Consider the following 15,653-nt stretch of genomic DNA (forward strand, 5'->3'; position numbering starts at 1 on the left):
ATTTCCTCACCCCTCTCTTCCCACCTGCTTCTAGTTGATTATATTATTTTTCTTGGTTTTATTTTCTGTCGTAAAACATACATATTCATCTATTAACATTTGCAAATCTACATTAGGATTTAATGTTAAACAGGTAGTGACATAGATTTGCAAATTGAGCTATCTGCTTTAAATATCTTCTGAGCCCTGTCAGTAAAAGAGGAAGAGGTCAATGCACTTCATTTGTCCATTTTTTCCTCCTTTTAACATTTGCCAATTATATTACTTTGACATTCTCTTTGCCTCAAATGTAAGACCTAGTCGTAAGGTTGGATCTGTTCAGGGCTCTCCACCAATCCTTTTGCCATGGTTTCTCCATCTCATGATTAGTTGAAGTTTGTTCTCTCACAGCTTCTTCAGACAGGTGTTAAGGAACATGTTTTCCCTGAGTTCTTACATGTTGAAAAGTAGTTTTTTTTCACTTTTATACTTAAACAATAGTTTGGCTTGATATATACTTATTCTTGAGTCATTTATTCTCATTTTCTTTCTTCTCTTCCTTCTCCTTCCCTTTCCTTTCCAACAGGGTCCAGGCTGGAGTGCAGTGGTGTGCTCACTGCAGCCTGGACCCTCCTGGGGTCAAGCGATCCCCCCGTCTCAGCCTCCCAAGTAGCTGAGGCTACAGACGTGCAGCACCATGCCCAACTAATTTTTTATTTTCTTGTAGAAACAGGGTCTCACTTTGTTGCCCAGGCTGGTTTCGAACTCCTGGGCTCAAACAGTCATTTTGCCCTGGCCTCCCAAAGTGCTAGGATTACAGTTGTGAGCCACCCCATCCAGCTCATTTTCTTTTAATTGTGATACATGACCAAAAAGCACATGAAGCACAAATGTGTGGTATGATGGCTTAATGAATAATCACAAAGTGAACACCCCAGAAACTTCTGTGTCTATTTGCTGTCTTCTCCTTTCTTTCCTCCAGAGAGAACTATATCCTTTTATGTCATTTACTCCTTTCTTTCTTTATAATATTACTCTGCATGCATCCCTAAACAGTAGAAACTACTTTTGTCAGTTTTTGAAGTCTATATAAGTCGAATCATACAGTATTTATTCTTATGCTTTACTTCATTGGTTCAACATGACATTTGTAAGATCCATCCACATTGTTACTTGAAGCCCTACTTCACATATATTATCATTGGTGTATAATGTTCTGCTATATAAACATATTGCAATTGATTTCTCTTGTCACTATTGATGGACATTTGGGTTATTTCTAGTCTGGGGCTAAGACGAGCCATGGTGCTTTGAATAGTCTTATATATATCTCCTAATACCTATATGTATATATTTATCTTAAGATGCATATTTGGGAGTGAAAATACTGGGTCTTAGGGTATGCATATTTCATTCTTCCTAGATATGGCCAAATTATGTTACTTTATACCCCTCCTGCAGTGTGTGAGTTCCTTAGGTCACCCTTCACTGTCTTTTAGCCCAGTGAGCCTTTCAATTAGGCAATATTCCCACTTTAGATGAGAAAACAGGTTCAAAGGAGTCAAAAAGCTTGCTGGAAGTTCATGGTGGTACTGAGTGCCAGAACTGGCATTTGAACTCTGCTCTCTCCAGCTCTAAAGCCCGTTACCTTTCCATCCTGCCTTCTTTACACATAGGACATCCTGACAGGTGTGTAAGGCACTGAAACTTCACCAGGGAAAATGAACATTATCAAATATATTTTTTTAACGGGTAGATTGCTCTCTTTGGGGGATGGCTTGAGTACAGTTATTAGAGATAACCTATTTATCAAAGTCTCATCCAATTTTGTGATGCAGATGGCACTCAGCCAACATATTTAGTTTCCTAACTAAACTAACTATTTCTTCCTTTTGTTTTTGCTTTTAGCATTCAGCCTGTATATGGAGCACAGCATCCTCCTCTTGACCCACGGCTCACCAAAAAGTAAGTCAAGACATTTTCCTTTTATCTATCTACTGCTGTCACCCCATACCCTCCCCTATTTTGTTGAAATGACAGTTTCCACCTTGACATTTTTTAGCTTCTCTTCTGCCCTATTTTGGACCAGGAGATGAGCAATGTTCTTACTTCCAAATGGTCCATTGCTAAATGGGAAATTAACTCCCATTAGAGATTTTGTGTTTTCCTATATTGGGAACTGGTATATGTAGGGTTTGGTATTGGATTCTTTGGTCAAAAGAGAATAGTCAAAAGGTCTTTATTGATTAAATGTTGTCCCTGAAACCAGAACATTGATGACCTCCAGATCTTTTAGCAGGAGATCTGGTTTCTGAGGCTCACTGCTTCTGAATATAGGTAGGTCTGCCACCTTTTCCTCACTTTTACTATGAGAACTAGGGCAACAGAATATAACTGTAGGCTGGCATTCTTTAGTTCCTCTTTCCCTTTGACACACTCAAAGAGACCCAGGCATATGTACAGTAGAGTTAAAAGCTATTTAGGGCTGGACATGGTGGCTCACGCCTGTAATCCCAGCACTTTGAGAGGCCGAGGCAGGTGGATCACTTGAGGTCAGGAGTTCAAAACCAGCCTGGCCAACATGGTGAAACCCTGTCTCTGCTAAAAATACAAAAATTGGCTGGGTTGGTGGCAGGCATCTGTAATCCCAGCTACTTGGGAGGCTGAGGCATGAGAATCGCTTGAACCCAGGAGGCAGAGGTTGCAGTGAGCCAAGATCATGCCATTGCACTCCAGCCTGGGCAACAAAGCGAGATGCCGTCTCAAAAAAATAAAAATAAAAATAAACAAATAAAAGCTATTTAGGAGGCTATTTGTCTACTAGAACTCTAATAAATTATTTTCAAGCGCAACAGAGACTCTAGTTAAATCCAAGATGTGTGGCTGTGTATCCATACCCCCAGTTATCCCTTTATCCCATCTTTCTCTCATGGACCATCACTGAGCCATAGTGAATTTAAATGAGGGGATAGGTCACCTTCAGAGATTTTCTAAGAACTTTGGCCTCTATTTGGGGGCGTGCTTAATTTTAGAGACTAGTTTCTGGGAAAGTTGTTGTTTGTAATGAAAGCTGAATGGTTAGGGAGATACAGACCTAGGTTCTCATCTTCCTGGGGCCTGTGTATTAGTAGCTGCCCTTTCTTCCTTCACAGTCAATAGGGAAGTAAAGATAATGTACAATTATGGTTCCAACTACATGACATTCTGGAAAAGGCAAAACATGGAGACAGTGAGAAGATCAGTTGCCAAAGGGTGGGGTTGAGGGGAGATATGAATAGGTAGAGTACTGAGGATGTTTAGGGCAGTGCAGCTACTCTGTGTGATACTATAAAAACAGTGGATACTGCCAGGCGCAGTGGCTCATGCCTGTAATCCCAGCACTTTGGGAGGCGGAGGTGGGCGGATCACTTGAGGTCAGGAGTTTGAGACCAGCCAGGCCAACATAGTGAAACCCCATCTCTACTAAAAATAAAAAAATTAGCCGGGCCTGGTGGTGGGCGCCTGTAATTTCAGCTACTCCGGAGGCTGAGGCAGGAGAATTGCTTGACCCTGGGAGCCAGGGCTTGCAGTGGGCTGAAATCAAGCCACTGCACTCCACCCTGGGCAACAGAGCAAGACTCTGTCTCAAAAAACAAAGCAAAACAAAACAAAACAAAAAACGGTGGATATGTGTCATTATGCATTTGTTCAAACCCACAGAATGTACAACACCAAGAGTGAACCCTAAGTCAAACTACTGACTTTGAGTGATTATAATGTATCAGTGTAGGTTCATCACTTGTAACAAATGTACCACTGTCGTGGCGGATGTTCATAATGGAGAGGCTGTGCCTGTGTGGGAGAAGGGATTGTATAGGAAATCTCTGTACCTTCCTCTGGATTTTGCTGTGAACCTAAAACTATTCTAAATATATAAATAAAGTGGTTTTTTAAAAAAGAGGAGAAAAAAAGGATAATATACATTAAAGTATTTTGAATACCTAGAAGAATGCTATATCAAATATGCATTATCAGTATTTAAAAATTTTAAAAATAACCTAGCTGAATGTGTAGTGCACTTTCTATAATTCTACCAACTTGTTCTTTTTGCAATTTGATGTATGTATAAGGCACAGTCTTCTGAATTACTGAGGAAGCATGACTGCTGTTCTTGTCTGCAAGGTGCATGCTTTTTTTTTTTTTTTTAAATCAGAAACCACTATTGTATAGATTTCTTGAGAGCAGGGACTTTGTTTTGTTCATTACTGTACCCATAGCCTCTAGAACAGCATGTGGCACATAGTAGGCAGTGAGTAAATATTTATTGAATGAAGGTATGAAACTGTCTCATTTACTTAAACAGCAGGCTTTTCTTTAATGTTCCTTGGTTTGCCCCTTTTGTTAGGTCTTCTTTTTTTTCTTTTGAGATAGGGTCGCTCTATTGAGGCTGGCATGCAGTGGTGTGATCTTGGCTAGTTAGCCTCCGCCTCCTGGGCTCAAGCAAGCCTCCCATCTCAGCCTCCCTAGTAGCTGGGACTACAGGCGTGCACCACCACATCTGGCTAATTTTTGTACTTTTTGTAGAGACACGGTTTTGCCATGTTGCCCAGGCTGGTCTTGAACCCCTTGGCTGAAGTGATCTGCCTGCCTCGGCCTCCCAAAGTGCTAGGATAGCAGGCATGAGCCACTGTGTCCGGCCTTTTTTTTTTTTTATTTTAAACAGAGTCTTGCGCTGCTGCTCAGGCTAGAGTGCACTGGCACGATCAGAGCTCACTGCAGCCTTGACCTCCTGGGCTGAAGCTATCCTCCTGCCTCAGCTCCCGCATGCCTCACCCCCAACTTCGCCCACAGTCGCTGGGACTACAGGCATGGGCAACCATGCCTGGCTAATTTTTGTATTTTTAGTGTAGATGGGGTTTCACCATGTTGCCCATGCTTGTCTCAAACTCCCGGACTCAAGTGATCAGCCTGCCTTGGCCTCCCAACATGCTGGGATTACAGAGGTGAGCCACCGCACCTGGCTGTTAGCTCTTAAGGGGAGCATGTTTTCTGTGATATCTGTGTGATCGTCCCATTAAATAGAATGAATTCTACTATTCTTTGGTTTTATCAAGAATCGACTTTCTGGTCTGTTGGCCAGTGAGGCAGGCATTACTGGTTACCTAACTGATAGTCTTCCCTGTGCCTGCTTCTTTCATGCTCAAGAACCGTAATTTTGTTCAGATATTGAGTAAGCAACAATGCACTTAGGGGAGGTATTAACATTGGCTTAAACCTTTCATGATAATTCTTTAGTAATCCCAGTGACTGGCATAGACTGGTCTCATCTCATTGGTTCTGGCCAATCAAAGAAAGTCTCCTGGGGGAGGGTTCTTGGAAAGATTTTCTCTTTTGATCAGAATGGGAGACGGTTCTGTGAAGAAAGCCTCTTTTTGCTGCCACTCACATTTCCTGCGTTTGAATGTGGTAGTGTGAGTGTGATTCTGAAAGCTATAGCAGCCGACTCGTAACCCCGAGGCAAAAAAAACGAGAATAGCAAAGACAACAGCCTAGACCTACATCGTGGTCTTGGGATTTAAGGATCATAGTTGAGAATTATGTTACATGTAACCACAACCATTCTGGTCACAACCAGGAGTTATTGACTGGTAATAGATCTGTTCTAGCACAACCTTTGACAAACACGTGGCTAACCTATAAAGCTGTTCATCCACTCATATATAAGGCACTGAGTGTAGTGTCCATTTTATGTTTTGATCAAGATCACCATACCTTGTCTGCACCTATCATCAACTGAGCTTTTCCTAATTTTGTATTTAGGACAGATCTTCAGGAATATTTCCATATCCCAAACTGCCAAGGCAAACTTTATATACTATTGTTTTCTCACCTGTTGATGATATACAATCATGAATATTTTCACTGATCTTTCAGCAGAGTTTCAGTCATGCTTTCAATAGGAGTAATTACTTAGCTTTACAATTTGGGAGGAGTTTAGTTGTCACTGGATTAATTGGTTCCCTTTTTCATGTATGTGGTGGTTTGATGTTGATATTTTACAACATGGGGCCGCGTCTACGTCTGCACCAGACCATTTTACAATTTCAGATTGTTGCCATAAAACAATTATCACCTCTATTTTAGTACCTTTGTTAGGACATTTTTATGACTTTCTCTGCTACATGATTATCGTTCCACTTCAGCCCATCATTAATTACTGTGTGGTTAATACACATCGCAGCAGAAGCCTTTACATTGGGTCTTCAATCATCTAAACTGCACAAGTACAGTAAGTCGTTCCCTGTCCATGTATATTGACTTTAATTTGCCAAATGATTACTATTAGTGATACTATTGCCTGCAGTAATTTTTATAGCTCAGATAAAGCTAGTCTCATTGCTGAGCAGCTCCATTGGCCACTTGATGGTATGACAAGCTTCTAAGTTTATTGTTTTTTGAATTGATGCTCAAGTATGCTAGGTCCTAATTCCAAGTTATAGAACTAGTTCACATGGAGCCACACTAGTTACTAAGATATCTGGATTTATTTGATTGTTACTAAATTTCTCCACTTCACATCACTTGTCAGTGTCAAACATTTTTCTAGAAAATTCTGTTAAGTAGAACATCCGTATTAGTAAGACAGTGTAGTATGATCAAATTACAGAATGCTTGATCTTTTGTACTCCTAACCAGTGTAACCTGTGGCCACTCTTTTTCAACATATCCTTAGGTGTTTGTGTTACTAAGGTACTCATCACCAAACACTTTACCAAGTCAAATGTGCCATTTATTAGGTTTTTGAAATTTTTAGTATTCCCTGCACTTCTTAAATCTCTTTTTCTTTGCCGCTTACCATTTCCATGACCTTGGGCACATTACTGAAACTTTCCAAGCCTTAGTTTCTTCATTCATAAAATAGAGATAGTAAGACTCACTTCACAGATTTGTGAGGATTGCATGAGGTATCTGCGAAGGTGCTTTCTAAACTATAATTTATCGTACAGTTGTAAGGAGGTATGGTGAAGGTGTTCGTCAGAGGCCAGTTTGGTTGTGACTTTGATAGAGTTGTGTTTAAATAATCTTGGTTAGGGTGGGGCATGGTGGTTCACGCCTGTAATCCCAACGCTTTGAGAGGCCAAGGTGGGCAGATCACCTGAGGTTAGGAGTTCAAGACCATCTTGGCCAACATTGGTGAAACCCTGTCTCTACTAAAAATACAAAAATTAGCTGGGCGTAGTGGCATGTGCCTGTAATCCCAGCTACTCAAGATGCTGAGGCAAGAGAATCGCTTGAACCCGGAGGCGGAGATTGCAGTGAGCCAAGATTGCACCACTGCACTTCAGCCTGGAAGACAGAGCGAGAATCCATCTTAATAATAATAATAATAAATAATCTTGGTTAGACTTCAAGCCACACTGTGGCATTCTTTTACATTGAGTTAAGTGTAAACTACTTGGGACTGTGTTTAAATGGAGTATATAAACCGAAGGGATCCCCAGCTGGAGTTACCTGGATTAACTTTTTGCTGCAACTACTGGGGTCAACAGAAAGGGGTGACATTTCTCTTACAAGGAGCCCATGCCTAGATGTGGCTTCTTTCCTGTCTACTCAGAATAGGCTATGTGTGTCAGACCTAAGTCTTTTCCTACAAGTTGAGATTTTTTTTTTTCCTACAGGGTGTGAGAGTTGGGCTTTTGGCTGTGTATAGTTGGGGAGAATTATAGCTGTAGTGGTATGTGGCTCGGTTTACTTGGCGACTTTTCCTAGGCTACAGATCCTTCTAGGCCCTGACCTTCTTCTTTTTAGCTGCTTTTTTCAAGGTAAAGTAAGTAGTTAGTAGCACATGCTGGCCCAGGAGTCAGGTAGACTTGGATTTGAGCCCAGACCTCACTGCCTGCTCATGATCTCAGTAGGCTTCAGTTCCCTCATCTGTAAATGGGACTAACAAAAATACCCACCTCATAGGATTATTAATGGGCATTAGATAAGAAAATGGGTATATATTAAAATTTAGCATAGGGTCTGGTGAGTATTCAATATTTATGAATATTATGAATATGTATGAATATGGCTAGTGAGTAGCCGATATTTATGTGTATTTATTTGTGAATTTATGTATCTCCTCTGGAGAGAGCATAACTAGTAAACATGGAAAAGCTTCAAAGCCTTAAATTTACCCATCATTGTTTATTGCTCCTGGTCTGTGGATTCTCTGCCTTGTCTCAGTGGTAACACAAAGTACCTTTCACTTCTTGCTTTGCTGTTTCATTCTTTTCTTTTTTTCTTTTTTTGGAGATGGAGTCTTGCTCTATCACCCAGGCTGGAGTGCAGTGGCACAATTATGGCTCACTGTAACCTCTGCCTCCCGGGTTCAAGTGATTCTCCTGCCTCAGCCTCCTGAGTAGCTGGGATTACAGGTGTGCACCACCACACCTGGCTAATTTTTGTATTTTTAGTAGAGATGAGGTTTCACCATGTTGGTCAGGCTGGTCTTGAACTCCTGACCTCAGGTGATCTGCCTGTCTCAGCCTCCCAAAGTTCTGGGATTACAGGCATGAGCTACCACGCCCAGCCTTCTCTTTCATTCTTGTGGGTGGTTCTCACCAACCTTGTTTTGTCCTCAGACTCTTCCCCTTTTCTAGGTGAAACCAACCCCTTCCTCCACGAAAGCCTCTTTCCTCAGGACAGAGCTGACTTTTAAATTGGTTGGTTGAATTTGGGGTTTTGTGGGCTAGGTATCCTTAAAATCATTTCTAGCAGCCTCAAAATGGTCTGCCTTGAATCTCATGTCTTTATGTCATGGGGAATGACAGCCTTTTCTCCCTTCTTTCTTCTTCATTGTGTTGGAAAGTGTCCTCCCAGTTTCTATTGGCAAGTCTTCATTTGAGTAAATTCCAATTCTTAATCTACTTCAAATATATATTGAATCATTATCTGCTTCAAAAATATAATGAAAACTGGCCAGGCATGGTGGCTCATACTTGTAATCCCAGCACTTTGGGAGGCCGAGGAGGGCAGATCACCTGAGGTCAAGAATTTGAGGCCAGCCTGATTAGCTGGGCATGGTGGTGCGTGCCTGTAGTCCCAGCTACTCAGGAGGCTGAGGCAAGAGAATCGCCTGAACCGAGGAGGTGGAGGTTGCAGTGAGCCTAGATCGCACCACTGCACTCCAGCCTGGGTGACAGAGCAAGGCTCCTTTTCAAAACAAACAAAAATATATATATATAAAACGAAAACCTTCAAATGCATAAAAAGGGTATGAAGAAAAATACAACACACACCCTGGTACCCACCCCTCAGCTGGTTAACGGCCTTCATTTTTCTCAGAAGTCAGCACCTGTTAGAACCTGACAGGCAGCCTGGCCCGTCTCTCCCTGTAGTGTGTTCATCCGGTCCTGGTGTGCATGTGTGTCACCCTGTGTTAGGCCACCAGCTTCAAGTCAGCTCTTTGACCTGAGTTAAAATTCAACTTCTTGATTTGATGATTGATTAAAGAATTCTCAGAACATCCAGTATTTATGCAATCTTAATGTACACGTGGCCTCTAAGGAGGAAAAACAGTAATAACCACATACTCCTGGGTGTTATATTAGATGACAGATCTTTCTTACACAGCTGCATGTTTGTTCTTGACAGCGAATCCCCTGAGGTGGTACTGCAGGTGGTAGATCAGGTCCCCTTTTACAAAGGAGAAGCAGCCATGGTGGATGAGTCCAGAACGTGCAGCCTCAGTTTTATTTTCTTTGATTTGGGTACTTGTCTCCTATAGTTCTTTTTTTTTTTTTTTTTTTTGAGACGGAGTGTCACTCACACTGTCATCCAGGCTGGAGTGCAGTGGTGTGATCTTGGCTCACTGCAACTTCCACCTCCCAGGTTTAAGCAATTCTCCTCCCTCAGCCTCCCGAGTAGCTGGGATTATAGGCATGCGCCACCATGCCCGGCTAATTTTTGTATTTTTTTAGTAGAGATGGGGTTTCACCATGTTGGCCAGGCTGATCTCAAACTCCTGACCTCAAGTGATCCATCTGCCTCCACCTCCCAAAGTGCTGGGATTACGGGCGTGAGCCACTGTGCCTGGCCACTCAAATAGTCTTGTTTTAAGAACAAATATTGTCATTTCTATAAATAGAAAACAACATTTGTTATAAATAAGAAGAACTTCTGGGCGTGGTGGCTCATGCCTGTAATCCCAGCAATTTGGGAGGCTCAGGTGAGAGGATCACTTGAGGCCAGGAGTTTGAGACTAGTGAGAGCAACATAATGAGACCCTTATCTCTAAAAAAAAAAAAAAGCTAAACATGGTGGTGTACGCCTATAGTCCCAGCTACTCAGGAGGCTGAGGTGGAAGGATTGCTTGAGCCTAGGAGTTCAAGACTGCAGTAAGCCGAGATTTCTCTACTGCACTCCATCACTCCACCCTGGGTGACAGAGCAAGGCCCTGGCTCTTAAAAGAAAAGAACCGTATAAATACTCAGTGAAAAACCAAACAATCTTATTAAATCCAGAGCCAGATCTTGTTGCTAGCAAATATATTGATTCTGAGGCTGCCGTCACTTTGGCACCTAGTTAGAAAATGGTCTTAAAGACAGAGTAGCACCAAACTTCAACTTTCTTCTCAAGGCCAGCAGAAGAACTTTTAACAGAATAAAAAATGGAACAACTTTTTTATTTTGGGACTTAATGTTTAATGCTACATATGTGGACTACCTAAAATTATCTTGTTTTCTGCCAGTAGTTTATGTGCTGCTCTAAGTGATAGCAGATCAACTGTCAAATCTCTGTGGATTAACACAGTAAAGGTTTATTTCCTGCTCATGCTACATGTCTAAAATGGGGGTGGGGTAAGGGCAGAGGGCAGGCTCCTCGACATAGTTACTGCTGCTCCACATAGCCACTCAGTTACCTAGGCTGAAGGAGGTTCTACCATCTTGCCAGTCATCATGATAGAAGAAAAGCTATAGATCAGGCATGGTGGCTCACACCTGTAATCCCAACGATTTGGGAGGCCGAGGTGGGAGGATCACTTGAACCCAGGAGTTCAAGACCAGCCTGGGCAACATAGTGAAACCTTGTGTCTACAAAAAATAATAATAAAATTAGCCAGGCATCGTGGTGTACACCTGTAGTCCCAGCTACTCAAGAGGCTGTGGTGGGAGGATCACTTGAGCCCGGGAGGTCAAGGCTGCAGAGAGCCATGATCACACCACTGCACTCCAGCCTGGGTGACAGAAACTCTGTCTCAAAAAAAAAAAAGAGAGAGGTTATACAGAACTGACACCTATTCTCTACTTTGCCTGGAAGTAATCGCCTCATTTCTCCTCAGTCCATTGGCCGGTACTGGTCATATGGCCTCACCTAAGTGCATGGGGGCCAGGAAGTATACAAGAGCACATGGGATATTTGGTGACCATTGCTGTCTCTGCTACATCTGTCTCTGTGATCTCAGGCTGGTCTGGATGTATCTAGATGAAGAATGGATGTGGGCAATTTTTGTTTGAAGAAGCTAATGATTATGTATGTGGTAGTTTGTAATTTATTAATATTACAATAATAAGCAAATGTAGGTGGTCAGATGTGTCAGGCCATTCCTTGGTAATCGTGTCTCCTTTCTTGAAGTTTCATTAAAGAACGATCAAAAGTCAACACAGTTCCTCTGAAGAATAAGAAGGCCTCCAGTTTTCATGAGTTTGCACGGAATACCAGTGATGCTTGGGACATTGGCGATGATGAGGAAGAGGACTTTTCCTCACCTTCTTTCCAAACTCTGAACTCAAAAGTTGCTTTGGCAACTGCAGCCCAAGTTCTAGAAAACCACAGCAAGCTGAGAGTAAAACCAGAACGGTCCCAGTCAACGACATCGGACGTCCCTGCCAACTACAAGGTCATAAAGTCCAGCAGTGATGCCCAGCTGTCCAGAAACTCTAGTAAGTCCTTCCTGCTCCCTTCATAGCCTCAGCCTTCTCAGCAGCGTGCATTTTAAATAAAAGCGATTTTTCTTTGGGGCCTCACTCAGGTAGATATTCAACTGGGCGGTAAATAAACTCAAGCCTGAGATGTGACATCATTAAGCCTGAGTGGTCACAAGCTATATTTGCCCCTCCCACAGTGGTGGCTGCCCAGTCTGGTGACCTGGGCCTTCACTCTCTGACACCCAGGTGTTGTTTGCCATTCTCCTCTTCTGTTCTTCCTTTCCCTGTGGTGGAGTCCACAACTTCTCTGGTTTGATTGCTTCACATTGCTTTAGGCCTGGTCAGGTTTAGAAATATTAACTGATGTATTTAAAGCTGTTAGTGGCTGAATTTCACAATTGTTTGGCACTGTGGTTTGACTTTCTCAGCCCTAGGGAACAGCCACTAGCATAAGGTTGTCTTTTCCTGTTCCTGAGGGAGGGAGCAAATGTGCCCAAAGGCCCCAGGTCCCAGCTTCCTGACCATCAGGCAGGTCCCATCAGGTTGGGTGGGGTAGAAGTAGAGGCCTCTCTGTTTCTTTTCGGGAAACTGGCCACAGTAATGGTTGATGTGATGGTGGTTTTATTAGCCTTTGGGGACTCTCAGTGTATTCCTTTAAATATTCATGGTTATGTTTAATGTTGCCCTAATGGGTTTTATAAAGTATGTTGGGAGCTGGAGAGGGAAGCTTTGTCATCGCAGTGAGAGTTAAAGCAGTGAGCTGGTACAGGATGAAAAGGAAGTAGAAGAACATCAGAGCCCTGGAGTGTATCCTGGCTCATGTTCTGAGGGAACTTTTTCGTGGCTGTAAGGTCTTTGCAATCATTGCACAGTTATTTTCCATCACTGATTTGGGCTCTAGCATGAACCTTCAGTGCCATGCACAGATAGGCATTCAGTGTTACTGGACCAGGTGGCCACAGCTGCAGGCCGTGGAAGGTGTCTACACACTGTGATGGAGGGTCTCCAGAGGTTTCCAGTGTGAGGAAGGCGCCTACTGTGATCCATGATGAGCTGCCCTGTGCAGCCAGGACCTCCCCCGCCCAGCCCAGAGCATTCTCCCTGAGGAGGTTTTCTCCTGCCGGCATCTGTCTGTAAATAGGTAATATGAGATTTACCTCTGTCTCAGCTTTGCAGTGTGTGTCTGCATTTTCTAGTCCCCTTGTTACACTAGGCGTCCCAGCCAACTGCCTCGTGGAAGTTGTTTTTGTAAACCTTCTAGTTGTGCTGGTTGGTTGATAGTCACTGCATCTGTCTGTAAATAGGTAATATGAAATTTACCTCTGTCTCAGCTTTGCAGTGTGTGTCTGCATTTTCTAGTCCCCTTGTTACACTAGGCGTCCCAGCCAACTGCCTCGTGGAAGTTGTTTTTGTAAACCTTCTAGTAGTGCTGGTTGGTTGATAGTCACTGTTTAATTTTTGTTGTGACTACTACTTTTTAAGGCCCAGCCGTGTAAAGAATATGAAACAGTCATGTAAGCACAGCTAGAATTAAAAACTGAGTTTTGCTTGTGGTAATACAAGAGTTTTAGAGTCAGGCTTACCTAAGGTGGTTTTTCATCTCTCACTTGCAAGTTATTTAACCTCCCTGAGCTGCAGTTTCTTGTCTGTAAAATAGTTATACATTCCTACCATATGTTCTAAGGATCAAATGAGAGATCATATGTGAAAGTGACCTATATGCCTTATACACATACGAAGCACTCAATATACGTGAGTCCTCTACTGCTTATTCCCCCTACCCACTATCTAGTGTAGAAATGTCGAGAACAAGACAGAGTTCAGTTTGAGTCTTTGTTTGTTATTTCAGTCATATCTTGGCAGAATTAAGAACTGGTTGATTTTGGTGGGAAATGTAGGAGCACAAAGGAACCGCAGCCACCAAAGGCAGGATTGCCTTAGGCCAGAGCTTCTCACCATTGTGCAGGGCACACTGGTGGGCCAAGAACTGGGTACAGGATGTGCGGGGATATTGATCCTTTTAGTCCTTGGAGCAGCCGGGGGTTCTGGGGCTTGTGGAGAGCAACCATCTCCATTTATTGCAGCCTTGTGCTTTGTGGTGTCATCTGCAGTGTCATCATTCCTTATGTGCTCTGTGGTGTGGAATGGGAAGGAAAACACTGCCTTAGACTAAACTAAACTCACTATTTGGCACCAAGAAAAGTTCCAAGTTAGGGTAGAAAGAAAACATTTGATTTTCCTTTAGAGTCACCAAAAAAGTTCTCAAAAGTTGCTGCAGCATCTGGAGTCTCTGTTAGCACCTTTAGAGTCACCAAAAAAGTTCTCAAAAGTTGCTGCAGCATCTGGCGTCTCTGTTACCACCTAAGGTGCCTTGGTGTGTTTGATGTAAATGCAGCCCTTTCTCTGGGCAGTGAATGGGGTGTGGCTGGGTTCTGGCCCCTCGCTGCCCTTCAGCTGGGCACCTCAGACAGTGCACACAGGCAGCCACAGCCTTGGGGAGGAAACACAATGCTGAACGGTTAGGTTTAAGGCTTCTCAGAATCCATGCTCCTCATACAGCCCGTTCTCTTTCTTTTTCGAATGATCTCAGGTGATACGTGCCTGAGGAACCCACTCCACAAACAGCAATCACTCCCTCTCCGGCCCATCATCCCCCTCGTTGCCCGGATCTCGGATCAGAACGCTTCTGGGGCCCCCCCAATGACTGTCCGGGAGAAAACCCGCCTAGAAAAATTCCGTCAGCTTCTCTCCAACCAGAACACTGACTTAGGTGAGTCCCTGTGAGCCCAGGCAAGGTAGGAGCTTTGGGTGACTGGAATTCTCAGAGACCTGGAAGCTACTGCTCTTTATTCTTCCTTCTTTTACTTTTCTAGCTTCTCCTGACCTGGTGCCCATTGCAGTGACATGCAGGTATTAAGTCAGACATATGTTACTAGAGATTATGGACCAAATTAGGTGGGACTGGTTTCTGTGGCCTGTAGACCCTAGTGCAACTATTCTGACTTTGGTCTTCCTTATCTCAAGGTGACTCTTACTGAAATCTACACCCACTGGTCTTTCCCTTCCCCTCTAACTTTCATCTCTGAGCTGACAGGACTGCTACTGCAAGGCCGTGTCCTTGGCACTTAGCTGCTCGGGGCTGTTTTGGGCTTTTCACTGTGCTTATGGGTAGCAGGTGGTGGTGGTGGTCTTACATGGATGGAAGGAGACATCAGGCAGTGCTGGTTGCGGTTTGCTTTGAGCATTTGTGGAGAGTTAACCTAACAAGGCTGTTTTCTATTTACAGATGAACTGAGGAAGTGTAGCTGGCCAGGGGTTCCCAGGGAGGTTCGACCTATAACCTGGAGACTCCTGTCGGTGAGTTCTACCCACTGTGTAGAGAAGTGTGAGCCTCACACAGCCCTTCTTGCCTGATGAGGTTAGTCTGGACACATTGGTCTTAACTCCATAGACTTCTCTAGTCCTACTGGATATGACAGAACTATGGGACTATAGTCCTATTTCTGTGCATAAAGAAATACATTCTTGAGAGTTTATTCACACACATGTAGTGGTACACAGACTTGTACCAATAGTCATGGTGTCATGTTCTTAACAGCGAGGAAGAAGAATAGAGTGAGATAGGGTGATCCCAGCACTTGCTTTGAGTAAGCTCCAACGTTCCCTGTGCTTCACTCCTGTTTCAGCCGGAATAACCAAAAGTTGAAACCCACTTTGATCTGTGAAGAGTTGATAAATTGGCCTCCCTTGGAAGCCTTACTAGTCCTGCTTTCACCAAGTACA

General features: G+C 43.3%; 1 protein-coding gene across 2 annotated transcripts in view; it reads left to right on the forward strand.

The window, feature by feature from the left end:
- Positions 1–15,653, forward strand: part of TBC1D22B (TBC1 domain family member 22B) — a 74,753-nt gene that overhangs the window by 9,836 nt on the left and 49,264 nt on the right. Inside the window, exons 2-5 of one of the 2 annotated variants that reach the window (XM_003818889.5) lie at positions 1,888–1,944; positions 11,578–11,885; positions 14,461–14,640; positions 15,157–15,227. In XM_003818889.5, coding sequence (XP_003818937.4) covers positions 1,888–1,944; positions 11,578–11,885; positions 14,461–14,640; positions 15,157–15,227 — 616 coding nt within the window. The remainder of the gene's footprint in view (positions 1–1,887; positions 1,945–11,577; positions 11,886–14,460; positions 14,641–15,156; positions 15,228–15,653) is intronic. The other variant, XM_034962006.3, reaches the window with a different exon arrangement.

This window comes from Pan paniscus, chromosome 5, assembly GCF_029289425.2.
Source record: "Pan paniscus chromosome 5, NHGRI_mPanPan1-v2.0_pri, whole genome shotgun sequence".
Taxonomy (NCBI): domain Eukaryota; kingdom Metazoa; phylum Chordata; class Mammalia; order Primates; family Hominidae; genus Pan; species Pan paniscus.